At 51.4% G+C, this 13,562-nt stretch overlaps 6 protein-coding genes across 6 annotated transcripts; 3 read left to right on the top strand and 3 right to left on the bottom strand.

Annotated features, from left to right (window-relative positions):
- Window positions 1-458: 458 nt before the first annotated feature.
- N7443_006002 (uncharacterized protein) lies at window positions 459-1,782 on the top strand (the record flags this gene model as incomplete). The annotated part of the gene is made up of 4 exons (XM_056886058.1): window positions 459-599; window positions 649-775; window positions 832-1,410; window positions 1,469-1,782. The coding sequence occupies 4 exons, from the start codon at window positions 459-461 to the stop codon at window positions 1,780-1,782; spliced, it is 1,161 nt and encodes a 386-aa protein (XP_056741506.1).
- A 968-nt stretch (window positions 1,783-2,750) lies between these two features.
- On the bottom strand, window positions 2,751-3,614 carry N7443_006001 (uncharacterized protein; the record flags this gene model as incomplete). Its single annotated transcript, XM_056886057.1, has 1 exon — window positions 2,751-3,614. The coding sequence occupies one exon, from the start codon at window positions 3,612-3,614 to the stop codon at window positions 2,751-2,753; it is 864 nt and encodes a 287-aa protein (XP_056741505.1).
- Window positions 3,615-3,943: 329 nt separating this feature from the next.
- On the top strand, window positions 3,944-6,118 carry N7443_006000 (putative GTPase NOG2; the record flags this gene model as incomplete). The annotated part of the gene is made up of 3 exons (XM_056886056.1): window positions 3,944-4,041; window positions 4,105-4,855; window positions 5,255-6,118. The coding sequence occupies 3 exons, from the start codon at window positions 3,944-3,946 to the stop codon at window positions 6,116-6,118; spliced, it is 1,713 nt and encodes a 570-aa protein (XP_056741504.1).
- A 586-nt stretch (window positions 6,119-6,704) lies between these two features.
- On the top strand, window positions 6,705-8,810 carry N7443_005999 (protein kinase IKS1; the record flags this gene model as incomplete). Its single annotated transcript, XM_056886055.1, has 2 exons — window positions 6,705-6,757; window positions 6,818-8,810. 2 exons carry the CDS (start codon window positions 6,705-6,707, stop codon window positions 8,808-8,810), a joined length of 2,046 nt encoding a protein of 681 aa, XP_056741503.1.
- A 221-nt stretch (window positions 8,811-9,031) lies between these two features.
- N7443_005998 (ABC transporter integral membrane type 1) lies at window positions 9,032-10,075 on the bottom strand (the record flags this gene model as incomplete). The annotated part of the gene is made up of 2 exons (XM_056886054.1): window positions 9,032-9,922; window positions 10,058-10,075. 2 exons carry the CDS (start codon window positions 10,073-10,075, stop codon window positions 9,032-9,034), a joined length of 909 nt encoding a protein of 302 aa, XP_056741502.1.
- A 1,668-nt stretch (window positions 10,076-11,743) lies between these two features.
- N7443_005997 (prefoldin-like protein) lies at window positions 11,744-13,543 on the bottom strand (the record flags this gene model as incomplete). Its single annotated transcript, XM_056886053.1, has 1 exon — window positions 11,744-13,543. The coding sequence occupies one exon, from the start codon at window positions 13,541-13,543 to the stop codon at window positions 11,744-11,746; it is 1,800 nt and encodes a 599-aa protein (XP_056741501.1).
- Window positions 13,544-13,562: the final 19 nt, after the last annotated feature.

Here is a 13,562-nt window from a genome sequence, read left to right as displayed (position 1 = left end):
GGAATGTCTTCGATGGTATTTCAGGTATTTCCCCTACAGCTTCGTTTATCGACGCAGCTGTGGGCGCGTCCAAATCACAGGTGATGCCGCGACTAGTGCAGTTTGGGCACGGGAACTGTCGGCTGCATCGCAATTTTCGCGACCGACAAAACTGACAGGACACCGGGCGCGACCGGGCCGACCTCAGACGCTTTTCGACTCGGCTCATGTTTTATCTCATTCTGCATGAGGTGTGTTGAGGATAATCATTGCACTGTCATGACGTTGGGTGGAGGTTAGAGAGCTCCAAACCAATCAGCGACGCGAAAGGCCCGCGGAACCTCCGCGGAGTCGCGGACGGACTCAATGTATGGGAGGACATCTGCTATAAAAGCACGATTGTATCCTATCTAGACGATCATTCACATCGCACCACATCTTTATTCACAATAAATTTAACAAACTCTTCAATTCTCACCATGGACTCCATTGTTGCGCAAATCCGCACCCTGGTTGAATCCGCCGACGAGATCGGTCGACTGAACATACAAGTTGCCCTTCGGAGGGCCCTATCAGAACTGCAAGGTCCTAGGGATGTGGTTATAGATCTTGTAAACTCGGTAGGTGGCCGTCAACGCAGCAGATTGAACCGAATACTGAGGATGCTAGAACATGCTGTACGCCATGATTCGCGTCGGGGTAGATTTGGGGCTCTTCCGCACTTTAGCTGCGAATAACAGGTCTTTCAAGGTTAAAGAGTTGGCAGACCTCACAAAGTCAACCCCTGAGCTTCTGGGTATGTCGTTGTTACCGGCTTCAGAAATCAAACGTTACTTATCACAACATTGGCAGAGAGAATCACTCGTTACCTGGCCTCGAACAATGCAATTAAGGAGGTCGGCGTCAATGAATACCAAGCAAGCAATATCACCCATATATTTACTAGCGACCTGGGTGAGGGAATGGTCTACCATGGCTTCAATACCCATGGGCCTGTCATTCAAGCACTGCCCGACTTCCTTGCAGCCACTAAGTACCAGGACATCACCAGTAACACAAACACTCCATTCCAGGTCGCTCACAACACCAAGCTCCAGTCTTTTGACTGGATGGTCAAGCATCCAGAGCACTTCGACTCTCTGCAGACGGTTATGACAGGCTTCCAGGGAGCGGAATGGGCTGTTGGTCTTGATACCCTTGACATCGAAGCCAAAAAGGTTCCTTTCGCTCCTCCCCAGTCTTCCGAGAAGCCATTCTTCGTCGATGTAGGAGGTGGCCATGGTCACCAGTGCATCCAATTAGGCAAGAAGTATCCCAATCTCCTCGGCCGACTTGTGCTCCAAGATCTACCCGAAGCAGTCAACAAGCTGTCTCCTATCGAAGGCGTGAAAGCCGAAGCCTACGACTTCTTCGAAAAGGAGCCTATTACAGGTACGCACTACAATCTTCAGCATTCCCTTCATACACATCCCTAATAATGATCTCGTAGGAGCCAAATTTTACTATCTCCGAAGAATCATGCATGACTGGCCTGACAACGAAGCCGCAAAGATCCTCCAAAACATCGCCGGTGCCATGGCTTCGGACTCCCGGATTCTGATTGATGAGATCGTCATGCCGGATATCAGCGCCCACTATGAAGCTACCATGCAAGACCTGGCATTGATGAACATGTGTGCTGGAAAGGAGCGCTCGAAGCAGCAGTGGTTGGATCTCGCCGATCGCGCGGGCTTGCGCATTGAGGATGTTCATACTTATGTTCCTTCTACTCATACCTCGGTTATTGCTCTGGCTTTGAAGTAAGGGAAGATTTATTCGTTCTTGTCAATTGTTTGGGAAAGATTTCCCAGGAACAAATGTCACACTCTGCCACTCTGCTCTCATCTAAAGTCTCTTGAAACCTCAGGCCAAAGGCCCTTATGCACTGAGGGTTTCCGGAAGCCTCCATCTATAACAACCTTCTCTCTCTTACCGTAACTCGCTTTCTCCATCTTAATCACTCTATCATGTACACTCGGTAAAACATTATCATATTTCTTTGAATAGTTTCCGTCGCTGTCTTTTCTAAACAAGAAAGAATCATCTTGCAGAGTTGTGAAGGACCTTGTACTGGCACTCAATGGGCTACCCGGTTGGAAAACCTGGTCCAGAGGATTGTTCGTCGCCCTAGAAGCTGTCGATCGCGACTACTGGGAACTTGACTGCCACCCGCCCTAAGCCTAAAAGACTCGGGTCTGACAGGCTTCATTGGTTGAGGCTAAGCATGACAACCAAAATCTTCAATCCTTCAGTGGAACACGCTTTTCTGCGGGATTTGCACTCCCAGCACTCCTCTGACACTGTATGGTGTCCCGGATGCTGGCCATTCTCCAGAATTTTGCTGGCGAGAACGACCGCCCATCTACCAATGATGCTATCTCGCAAGTCCTTCTTCATCACGGTTACTAGCGTCTACCATTGAACCTCGATTAGATCGATCAGACATCAATCAACACACACATGGCTAAAACAGCAATGACTCCGTCGGAGGATAAGCACGTTTAGGGGCGGAATTCGTAATCAAGCATTCAGAAATGGAAATCTAAGAAGCTTAAATATCGCAAAAATGATATGGTAGACCCCTATTTTACTAGAATTTAATAGTTCCGGGTCAAGTAGGAGATCAGCCTCATGCGGCTGGAGTATATATGGCACAAACCCATCCCAGGTCAAATAATGCGCAGAATGACGATGCAACAGCTTCAAAATATTGTACATGATAATAATGCCTCTCACAGCTTGCCACCAGTGATCTGCTCACCGAGCTTCTTGACTCGGTCCTGAATTAGATCCCAGCGACCAGTCTCGCTCTTCCGGGCATCGTTGACAAGGTTGACGATGGTCGGCGGAACACCCAAGTTCCAGATGTTCTCACCCTGCTGGTGGTCGTTGCGCCAGGCTTCGTTCTCGCCCTCGGGGAATGCTCGGTCAATCTCAGCGGCGAGCTGTTCTTCGTTCACGATGAAGGTGCGTGCGTTCATATACAGCGACTGGATCTCTTCCCGACGAATGGCGTCTTTCTGGGCCTGCTTGGCCTCCAGACGCGCCCGCGAGAGGGCCAATCGTTCTTCCCGGTTGGGGTCTGACAGAGCAGCACCTTTCTGGGGCCGCATCGTTTCCACAATTGACGTCCGAGTCAGAACTTCATCTTCAGGCTCTGGTTGTTGGAGAACACGCTCTCGTCGGGTCTCACTCTCGAGACTTCGCTCGAACACTTTTTGCTGCGCGATCTGCTTTCTCTTGTAAAGTTTACGGAGACCTTCCCGAAGGTGGTTCCTCCGCATCTCCGCCATTTTGATCTTGAAGGCCTGCTTCTCGGGGTCGGCACTTTTAGCATTGATCGTGCGCTCGGTCAAGGGAAGAGGTGTCGCGGCATCAAGGTATGCTTTGCGCGGTTTGTCTTGTCGGCGGGCCGGAAATAGCTCGCGAGGAACGGGCAAGGTACCCTTGACATGGATCTTGGCGGGATTCGCAGGCTGAATAGGTCGAGGAGATTCAATGAAATGAGGCGACTCCGGACCAACCCGAAGATTGGTAGAGGTCGAGAAGCCCCGGACCTGCCTTGTGGCAGTCCGGCTGTGGCGGAGAGCAGACATTGTGCACCGGCGGAATCCGTTCGTTCTGGATAACAGTGTGACCGACAGGTTGGAAGTAGATTGATACCAGTAAAATAAAATCACAGTTGGTCTGGAAGACCACGATCGCAGAATAGGAGGATGCGCGGAGGAAGCAGCGTCGGAAGAAACAGAAGCGATTTTGCCATGGTCCGTGCACGCGGGTTCTTGGCGGCAAAAAAAAATTACCCTTCCGCCTTTTTTTTTCTTTCTTTTCTTCGCGCTCTGCCACTCCTTGTGTTTTGGTCATCCTTCTCTTTTTGAAGGTCACTCCTATTTTTTTTTTCTCAACACCACAGGAGTCGCTCATCATGGGTACTCATAAGAAGGAGGCCAACCGCAAAGAGCGGCAGGGGAAGTCTGGCGATGGCATGGCCAATGTCAAAACCAAAGGTGAAAACTTCTATCGGTACGTCCACCATGCAATCTCGGTCTCACGTTGGGAATTATCGTACTGACTATCTCTGTCTAGCTCTGCGAAGAAGGTTAAGCACTTGAACATGTTCAAGGATGGCAAAGCTCAGCGCAATGCCCAGGGAGACATCACCAGGGCTGCCTCGTACCAGTCTCGTGATGCCCCGGTCGCTCGCATTGAGCCCAACCGTAAATGGTTTGGCAACACGCGAGTTATTTCCCAGGAGGCCTTGACATCATTCCGTGAGGCCGTCGCCGAGCAAACCTCGGATCCCTACCAGGTTCTGCTGAAGACCAACAAGCTGCCCATGAGTCTCATCCGGGACAATGATCACAACACCGTGAACGGTCTCAAGCAACATCAAGCCAAGATGGAGATTGAGAACAACCCATTCGGTGATACTTTCGGTCCCAAGGCTCAACGCAAGCGTGTCAAGACGGGCGTGACATCCCTGGAGGACCTCGCTGGCGAGACCATCAAGCTGCACGATTCTTACCTGGAGAAGAACGACACAGAAACCCACGGCGATGGAAGTGCTGCGGTCTCTGGTGATACTAATCCCACCGATGATGGCCCTGTCCTCACCACTGCCCGCGAGTCTGTCTTCTCCAAAGGACAGTCCAAGCGTATCTGGAACGAGCTTTACAAGGTCATCGACTCGTCCGATGTGGTTATCCACGTTTTGGATGCCCGTGACCCGAACGGAACTCGTTGCCGCAGTATCGAAAAGTACATTCGCGACGAGGCTCCTCACAAGCATCTTATTTTCGTGCTGAACAAGACAGATCTTGTTCCTACCGGTGTTGCTGTAAGTGTCACGCTCCATCCCTCATTACACCCTTTCTATTTTAGTCTGCATTGCTTTTACTTTCCTTGCTTTCTTTGTCTTTTACACCCGGCAGCGAGCCGTTCCATCGCTAAGTCAAGGCTTCTTCCTACGGCTTTACGTCGTCTTGTTTCTCCATGGAGATTTGTCTGTTACAGCTTTGGTAGATTAACAGTGTCCCGCACCGAATCTCTTTCTGAGGCTAGGTTGACTGGTCTTCGTCTTGAAGACCGGTCGCAAGGGTCATATGTGTTTTGTTTTTGAGTTGAGTCCTGCCTCTGCCTTTTTCGGTGGCTCAGTGGTAGGACTCTTAGTAACATCCCACACATTCCTGCACTTTCATATGTTCTGTTGATCATTTACTAATATGGCATTCATCAGGCTGCTTGGGTCCGTTTCTTGTCTAAGGACTACCCTACTCTCGCGTTCCACGCAAATATCAACAACTCTTTCGGAAAGGGTTCTTTGATTCAACTGCTTCGCCAGTTCTCATCTCTGCACTCCGACCGTAAGCAGATTTCCGTCGGTTTGATTGGTTACCCCAACACCGGCAAGTCCTCCATCATCAACACTCTCCGCGCCAAGAAGGTCTGCACCGTTGCCCCTATTCCTGGTGAGACCAAGGTGTGGCAGTATGTTACCTTGATGAAGCGAATTTACCTCATCGACTGCCCTGGTGTGGTTCCTCCTAACCAGAACGACAGCGAGGAGGACATTCTGCTGCGTGGTGTCTGCCGTGTTGAGAACGTCCACAACCCTGAGCAATACATTCCCGCTGTCCTCCGCCGTGTCCAGCCTCGCCACTTGGAGCGCACCTACGGTATCAAGGAACCTACCGATGCCATTGATTTCCTCAGTCGTCTTGCCCGCAAGGGTGGCCGTCTTCTGAAAGGAGGCGAGCCTGACTTGGACGGTGTGGCCAAGATGGTGATCAATGATTTCCTTCGTGGAAAGACCCCCTGGTTCACCCCGCCTCCTCACACTGAAAGCAAGGAGGGCGAGAAGGGCGAGAAGATCGAGGGTCGTGAGGGCCGTCTCGGAGAGATGGGTCGCAAGCGCAAGATCGATCAGACCGAGCCCGCCAAGGACGAGGACGAGGAGGAGGAGGAGGAGGAGGAGGAAGATGACTCCTCCGACTCTAAGCCTAACGAAGAGTTTGGCGGATTCGATGACGCTGGAGAGGATAGCGATGATTCAATTGCGAACCTTGAGGTTAGCGATGTGGAGAGTGGCGAAGAGGACTGAAGGCCCACGCGGTTCTGATACCTCAATTCTCTAACATTGGCGATTCGTCGCAACATTCCTTGCGCTCGCTCTTGAAAAAAAGAGTGTATGTGCTCGCCGATCGGCACTTCCGGCGGCATCACAAGCCGTGCCCTTCCCTTTTGGGAGCCTCGGGTTTCTGCTTCGCGGCTTAGAAGATTCAACTCTTTACCGTTGCAGGCTTTGCCCAAGGCGCATTCCGGGCTGGCCAAGCTTCTCTAGCGAGAGGTCGTGAATGTCAATGTCCGAACCAGATCTGGCGTCAGAGCTGAAGAGCCAGCCATCACCCTCAAGATACCCGATTCTTAGTGAATCAAATAAAAATGATCCCACCCAACCATTTCTTCCTTTGTAAAGTATCGACGTAATAAGAAGCCCTGTAGTAATTGCAAACGCATTGATCATGCCACACGTCTCATGTTTGTTCCATGGAATCCGATCCGGGGTTTGTTCACCGCCTGCGGCGTGGGGCCTCAGCTCCGTCATCTTTCACTCACAAGTTCCTCGAGTACGTTGCAGCTCTACTCTTCTCTCAAATGATCGGCATGCTGTAGGAGCTGCCGCCGCCATGCCTGATGACATGTCTATGATCCCTTACGGGGGAAACCTTGACGTCGTGCTGTAAGAACCCGAGGCTTCTCTGCTTACCCAACTACTCGACTGACTATGGCAATTGAAAAGCCGACACAATGACTCCGTGGTAGTTTTCGACCGTGATTCTCAACAGGTAGCCCTCCGGAATGCCTCAGATGCTCGCAATGCAGATCTTGAGCTCGCGAATTGTCCATTATGCCGCCAGCCCATGCGCGAGGACAGCAGAGGCCGACATCACGGAAGCACCGACCCTGAAGCCGAATTCATCAACCCAAATTACTTCCGCATGCTTGATAATAGCCTTCCAAGCTCTGCAAGCTCTTCGCGACCTCCATCTCCGAGGCGACGTCTCGTTCCGCCCGCTCTCTCAGACGGTCGTCCCACCAGCGGTCCCACCAGTGAACCTCGCCCTCCCCAAGGAATTTCTTCTGCGGCTTTCAGTACAGATTACTTCAAGAAGTTTTTCGTCGAAGAAAGGGTTCTCGGGAAAGGTGGAAAGGGGGTTGTGTTGCTCGTCAAGCACATGTTAGACGGTGTATCTCTCGGACACTATGCATGCAAGCGTGTACCTGTTGGCGACGATCACGAGTGGTTAGAGAAAGTGCTGGGCGAAGTCCAGCTGCTCCAGCATCTCTCCCACCAAAATCTTGTCTCATATCGCCATGTCTGGCTTGAGAATGCGAAAATCAGCACATTCGGTCCCAGTGTTCCGTGTGCGTTCATTCTTCAACAATATTGCAATGCCGGTGACCTTCATGATTATATTTGTGGCTCTGTCCAGACAACCAGCACTGCACAGCAGCTGAAGGACCGGCTTCGAAGGAAGTCCAAAGGTGAAGCAGACCCGCAAATGGGCACAGGTGGGCTACGCATGCTCCAGCTTGATCAGATCTACTCGTTCTTCCGAGATATTACCTCGGGCATGCGGCATCTACACTTGAACGGGTATATTCACCGTGACCTCAAGCCTCACAACTGTCTACTCCATGAAACAAGCGATGGCATCCGAGTATTGGTGAGTGACTTCGGAGAAGTACAGTCCCAAGACGCAACGCGCAAATCGACCGGTGCGACAGGGACACTATCATATTGCGCCCCTGAGGTTCTCCGGCGCGAGTACAATGATGGTCCCTTCGGAAACTTCACCTTCAAGTCCGATATCTTTTCCCTAGGAATGATTCTCTACTTTTTGTGCTTTGCGGAGCTTCCATATGCCAGTGCGGATATTATCAACGAAGAAAAGGAAGACCTGGATCAGCTTCGAGCAGAAATTACAAGCTGGGCTGGCTTCAATAAAACTCGGCGGAAAAGATCCGATCTCCCCCAGAAGCTTTACACATTCTTGGAATTACTGCTTGCTGTAGACCCCGATCGCCGACCGACGGCAGATGAGGTCTTGAGCGGAATCCAAGCTGGTGCCAATGCCAACGCCAAAAGGACCAGTTCCGCCGGTGCAGCTAGCTCACCTAATCCTGATTTGCCTGCGTCTGCACGCATACGTCCTGTGGACAGTCCGAAGCCTTCAGAGCGTGCTCTCTCCCCCACCAAGAGGGGACCGCGCAGCCCTTCGACCTTCCGACACGATTCAGTATTCGATTCAAGCAGCTCCTCTGGCACACCTCTAGCCTCCAATACGTTAACCGATGGGCTTCCTGACTTGATTCTAGATCGGGACATTGTTGTGCGGCAAAGATATTCTACATCTCCTCCTGTATCTCCAACCCGACAAGACCGCAACTCATCCATTCACAACTCCCCACCGCCCATGCCTCAACATCTTCTTCCGCCACCTCCAAGTAGATTCCCAGTCTTGGACTTCTTGAAAACATCCATGGCGGTCTCTCCAGGCTTACAATTCTCGCTTTTCCTCCTCAAAGTGGTCTCGATTCTCCACCCCTGCTCGCCGCTGGCGGTCAAGCCGTGGATTTTATACCCTCTTCTCCTTCTAGCTGCAGCAAGCCTGCGCTCATCTTTACAAATGCAAGCCCTTCTCATACTGGCACATATGTTCGTGGTGGTGGCTGGCATGCGCCTCGGTGCCCTCTGCGTCTGGAGTAGGGATGCGGCAATCACATTCTGATTCCACTTCTATCCACGCCTGCTGCATCATACTGCTATAATTGTCATGACCGTAAACGCCCGTAATACCTCTTTTACGAAATACGAAACAAGGGTACTTTTTTCATGGAATTACAAGTAAAGCGTGTTGTACCGGGCATTAATGAATAAAATTCACATTAATCTCAAGCTGATATAAAACATGCCAAATCGATCAAACTAGAATAATCCCCACATTATGCTCTAGTAGTTGTCATTGCCGTAGGCACCCTTAGCCTCGCGCTTCTCGTGGCCACGCTCCTCGAGCTTGCTGTTGTTAAGCACACCACCAGCTTTCTCCATGATCTTGCCCATGGTGCTATCACCGCCTTGACCAGAGGAACCTTGAGAGTCGTTGGCAGATCCATAGTTATCACGGCCAGAGGAGCCGTAAGAATCGTTGTTAGACGATCCATAGGACTTGTCGTTACCACGGCCCGCGGAAAATTCGTCGCGGTTGGAAGAGCCGTAAGAGTCACTGCCACCAGAGACACCTCCAGAGCCATAAGAGTCGGTGTTGGAGGATCCGAGGGTGTCACGGCCTGAAGAGCCAAATGTATCACTACCACCAGTGCGACCACCAGAGCCGTAGGAATCGGTGTTGGAGGATCCGAGGGTGTCACGGCCTGAAGAGCCAAATGTATCACTACCACCAGTGCGACCACCAGAGCCGTAGGAATCGGTGTTGGAAGATCCGAGGTTGTCACGGCCTGAAGAACCAAATGTATCACTGCCACCAGTGCGACCACCAGAGCCGTAGGAATCGGTGTTGGAAGATCCGAGGGTGTCACGGCCTGAAGAGCCAAATGTATCACTGCCGCCAGTGCGACCACTAGAGCCGTAGGAATCGGTGTTGGAAGATCCGAGGGTGTCACGGCCTGAAGAGCCAAATGTATCACTGCCACCAGAGACACCTCCAGAGCCATAGGAATCGGTGTTGGAAGATCCGAAGTTATCGCGGCCAGATGAGCCATACGAGTCACCAGCACGGCCCGAAGAGCCGAGAGTATCATCGACGCCGGAGATACCGCCGGAGCCCATGGTGTCGGTGTTGGATGAACCGAAGTTATCGCGGCCGGAAGAGCCGTAAGAGTCCTATACCTTCAATTAATACAAGCACAAACATAAGATGGTGTAGCTGTGCAAGGATAGACAGTCATTCCATAGGAAGGGTAGACCTTGATAAACCAAGAGCGAAATAAAGGGAGGAATGGGATAAAGACAACGTACGTTGTTACCGTAAGACATTTTGGCGTAATATGAAATTGATATTATAGGATTGAGTTGTCAGAGTTGAAAGAATTAAATTTCCTCCAAGAACTCGAGAAAACTCTACTATTTAACATATTCCCAAGCTTCTAGGAATCATCTCAGCTCCCAGAGTTCCCAACTATGACGTCGGTAAATAAGCCACTAGCTAGCTGGGAAAGCTGACCCGATTTGATCTCGATCTGACCAGTCCTAGTAAAAGAGGGGTAGAGAGGGGCTACGAAAAGAGAGGGGCTACGAAAAGCGATAGGCTATTCACCCACTCATTGCGCCTTTTGGTGATTACGCGTATGTCACTACGACCCTAGGAACCTTTTCTGGAATTCCGCGTGGCCAAAAATAGTAGACGGACGATCACCAGCCCTGAAGGTTGGTTACCCTGGAGCTCAGGGCCCGGGAGTGGAGACGAAGCCCTAAAAATCTTGGCCATCACACCATCTCCAACACCCTCGGACCCATTGACCCGGTTTAGGGGTCTGTTGGGAGCTAGCACCAGAAACCAAATATTCGATTTGTCTAGGGTACCTTGAATACGATGGGGATCACAAGTAAATCACTCACCACGTGCATCTGAGTCGTCATTCCATTGGAATCTTTTCCCCGGGTCAAAGAGTCCATAATAATCCAATGCCAGAGTATAATGGCGTCACTTTTTATGGGACCGCGCCACGATTCGAGAGCTATGAGGCAACCTGGGAAGAAAAGGCAAGGATAAAGTGCTGATCTTTTAGGTGGCAAACTTATGGACAAGGGAGGTCCTCGGCAGCTGGACAGGCAGCAGTAATCGTGGCTGACCCGAGGCGCCCCATATATTATCTGCTCAATCGAGACATGCTAGCTCATACCTCCACGATGTCATTGCGCCACAATATGGCTTTGCCGCATAAATCTTAATTGAGACGAAAAAAGCGAGGCTAGACCCGCTCTAGTTGCAAGGGTGCACAACAATGTAATGTGCCTATGAGGTCATGCTTCACCATGGGCCCGTGGACTCTATCAAAGAACAACTAGGGTACAGTATATGCATGCCTTGCATCCAGAGAGGGTTGGATAATAACGATCAGATCATTCCGTCATCGTAAACTCCTGAGCCTCTGCCAGAGTGCTCCGCTATCTTCCTGAAGTAACCCTGAGAGCCGGCAATGCTGTTTCATACTAAGGTTACCATACACGCAACCGTTACAAAGAAGTTGTAGATCAAAGGCCCACCAAAGTTGATAGCATGTCGACAACTGCTTATTTATATATCTAACTTGGGGGGTTTCTAGTATATCGGAGGATGAAAATAAACCACATCTCCACAAACCAGATCCCTAGCCCACTCTCCCTCGCCAGAAAACATCCTCGTAAGTACTAAAGAGCTCAGTACGAGGAAGTCCCCAGTTTGAAACAGCCAGCTAGAGACCTGCGGTGATGCAGCCAGAGAGCCTTCGTTGTTAAATTTGATATTGGAATTCATTTGATGTTGACATACCATGGCGCTTCTGGGTAGAAGGGTATGCCCACAGTATCACGGCAGATGCCACGACACATGAATTCCTGCTATTTGGGACTCGATGAGGCGCCCAGACAGATCCTACTTAAGAGGCGTATGATGAATGTAAATAATCTATCTTTTTTGATTTGGGTATACATAGTCGACTCCAATTAGCGCATGCGAGCAGCTCTGAACTTGCTAATCCGTGGCTGGCCCTCTTCTTCGATGGGCTCATTTTCTTGTTCGTTATCGACGAAGCCACCTTGTTGGTGGATCATTCGATTCCGTACTTTATAGAACTCGGAAGCAATCTCACGGCGGTGGATTGACTCATCCAGCTCATCGGGTTCCGGTGCAGCTGCGCCAGGGGTCCTTTCTCGCTCGACAAGCTTGTCGGCAAGAGTCTTGCCTTCAGGGGGTTGAGGAACGGCTGGCTCCCAAGGAACCGTGATGGGCGCGGAGAACGGCTTCGGCTCCTGGGGAGTGGCGGGAAATAGTTCAGGGGTTGTGTTCGACGGGACAGCGTTGACTTGTTTCCGAGAGCGAGCCTCGGCGAATTTGGATGGTTTGGAGGTAATTGGAGTTATGGTGGACAAGCCTGCCGCGTCATCGGTAGCAGTTGAAGCACGAGCGCTCTTGAACTTTGAAAACTTCTTGGGGCGTTCTTCCGCGGCTGCTGGTGCTTCCTGGGTGCGACCCGTACGCTCGACGATGGCATCTAGGAGCACTGGAACATCTGGTTGCGGCGGAAGAGTCTTTGGCTCGGCAGCCGAGGCTTCAGACGCAGGAGCAATGTCCAAATCGTCCGCAAATGCGACACGCTTCTTTGGCTTTTTGCTCTGGGAGCTTTCAGCGTCATCCTGCGAGACAACTGCCGCGGAAGGCTTCTCGAGGTCTTCTCGAATGTCCTCCGGGAATCCTGCAGAGTCCTTGCCCATGTTGTACATCCCTCGAGCATTGAGCTTGGCCTCTAGCTGTCGCATCTGCTGATGATAATCGTCGGAGAGGACAGTGTGCGAGCGGCCAAATTCATCTTCGTTCTCCTCGTCGTCATCCCAGTCGTATTCGTCCTCGTCAACGGAGAATTCACTTCCTTCCTCATCAAGCTCCAATTCCGCGACAATCGCGCCAACCTCATCGATCCCGTATTGCAGCATTTCCCGGCGAAGACTGGCGTCCTCAACGGACTCATCGATGTCGGTAACGGGAGGTTGCTCGCGGTCTTCGGCTGTCACTAGGGACACTGGCTTTGAGAGATCGATTTCCTTCTCCTGCACGGAAGCGCCGTTGGTTTCTGGGAGCTGGCTAGTGGAGGTAGTGGTCTGCTGAGATTGATCCTCGGCTGTATCCATTTTTTCTGCTTTCTGCTCCGGTGCAGAGGAGGTAGTCGCGTTGGAAGCATCGCCTGATGTAGTAGTGGTGGTGACATTCTCGGGGATATCCTCAACGCCGGCCTTCTTCAAGGTCTCCAGTAACTGCGAAGCCTGATCACCGGGGGTATTGATCGAGCTGGAGACGACGTTACCCTCCTCGTCCAGCTCTTCCATGATTTCCTTCACAGCGAACGCGCCACCATCCCCCGGGGCGTCACTTGAGTCCATATTGTACAGCTCATCCTCGGCAACTCTCAGTCTCTTCTCCATGGAAGCCACATTTTGCTTAACATAGTCGATCCGTCTTCCAATAAGATCAACCACCTGTGCACGAGACCGCGTGATCCCTTGTTTTCCACCAAGAATCGCTTGGATTTCGTCGTCGGTCACAAGCTCCCCTCCAAGTTCACGGCCGGCAGCAACGAAATCGTCCGTGGTGGCGTCATTGTCGAGATCGCTAATCGCATCGCGGAAGCCGTCGTATTCCGCCTCCCAGTTGCGCCAGTGATACAGAGACTTTTGGAGCTGAAGGATGTTATCCTCAAGAGTGAGGCGACGCTGCTCGAGAGCGTTCAAGTCGTGGGTAGGGACACCCATGGTGTGTTGTAGAAGAAAA

Source organism: Penicillium atrosanguineum (assembly GCF_028827265.1).
Source record: "Penicillium atrosanguineum strain IBT 20685 chromosome Unknown utg000004l_segment0_segment0, whole genome shotgun sequence".
NCBI classification, from domain to species: Eukaryota; Fungi; Ascomycota; class Eurotiomycetes; order Eurotiales; family Aspergillaceae; genus Penicillium; species Penicillium atrosanguineum.
This window is presented reverse-complemented; position numbering and strand designations above follow the sequence as displayed.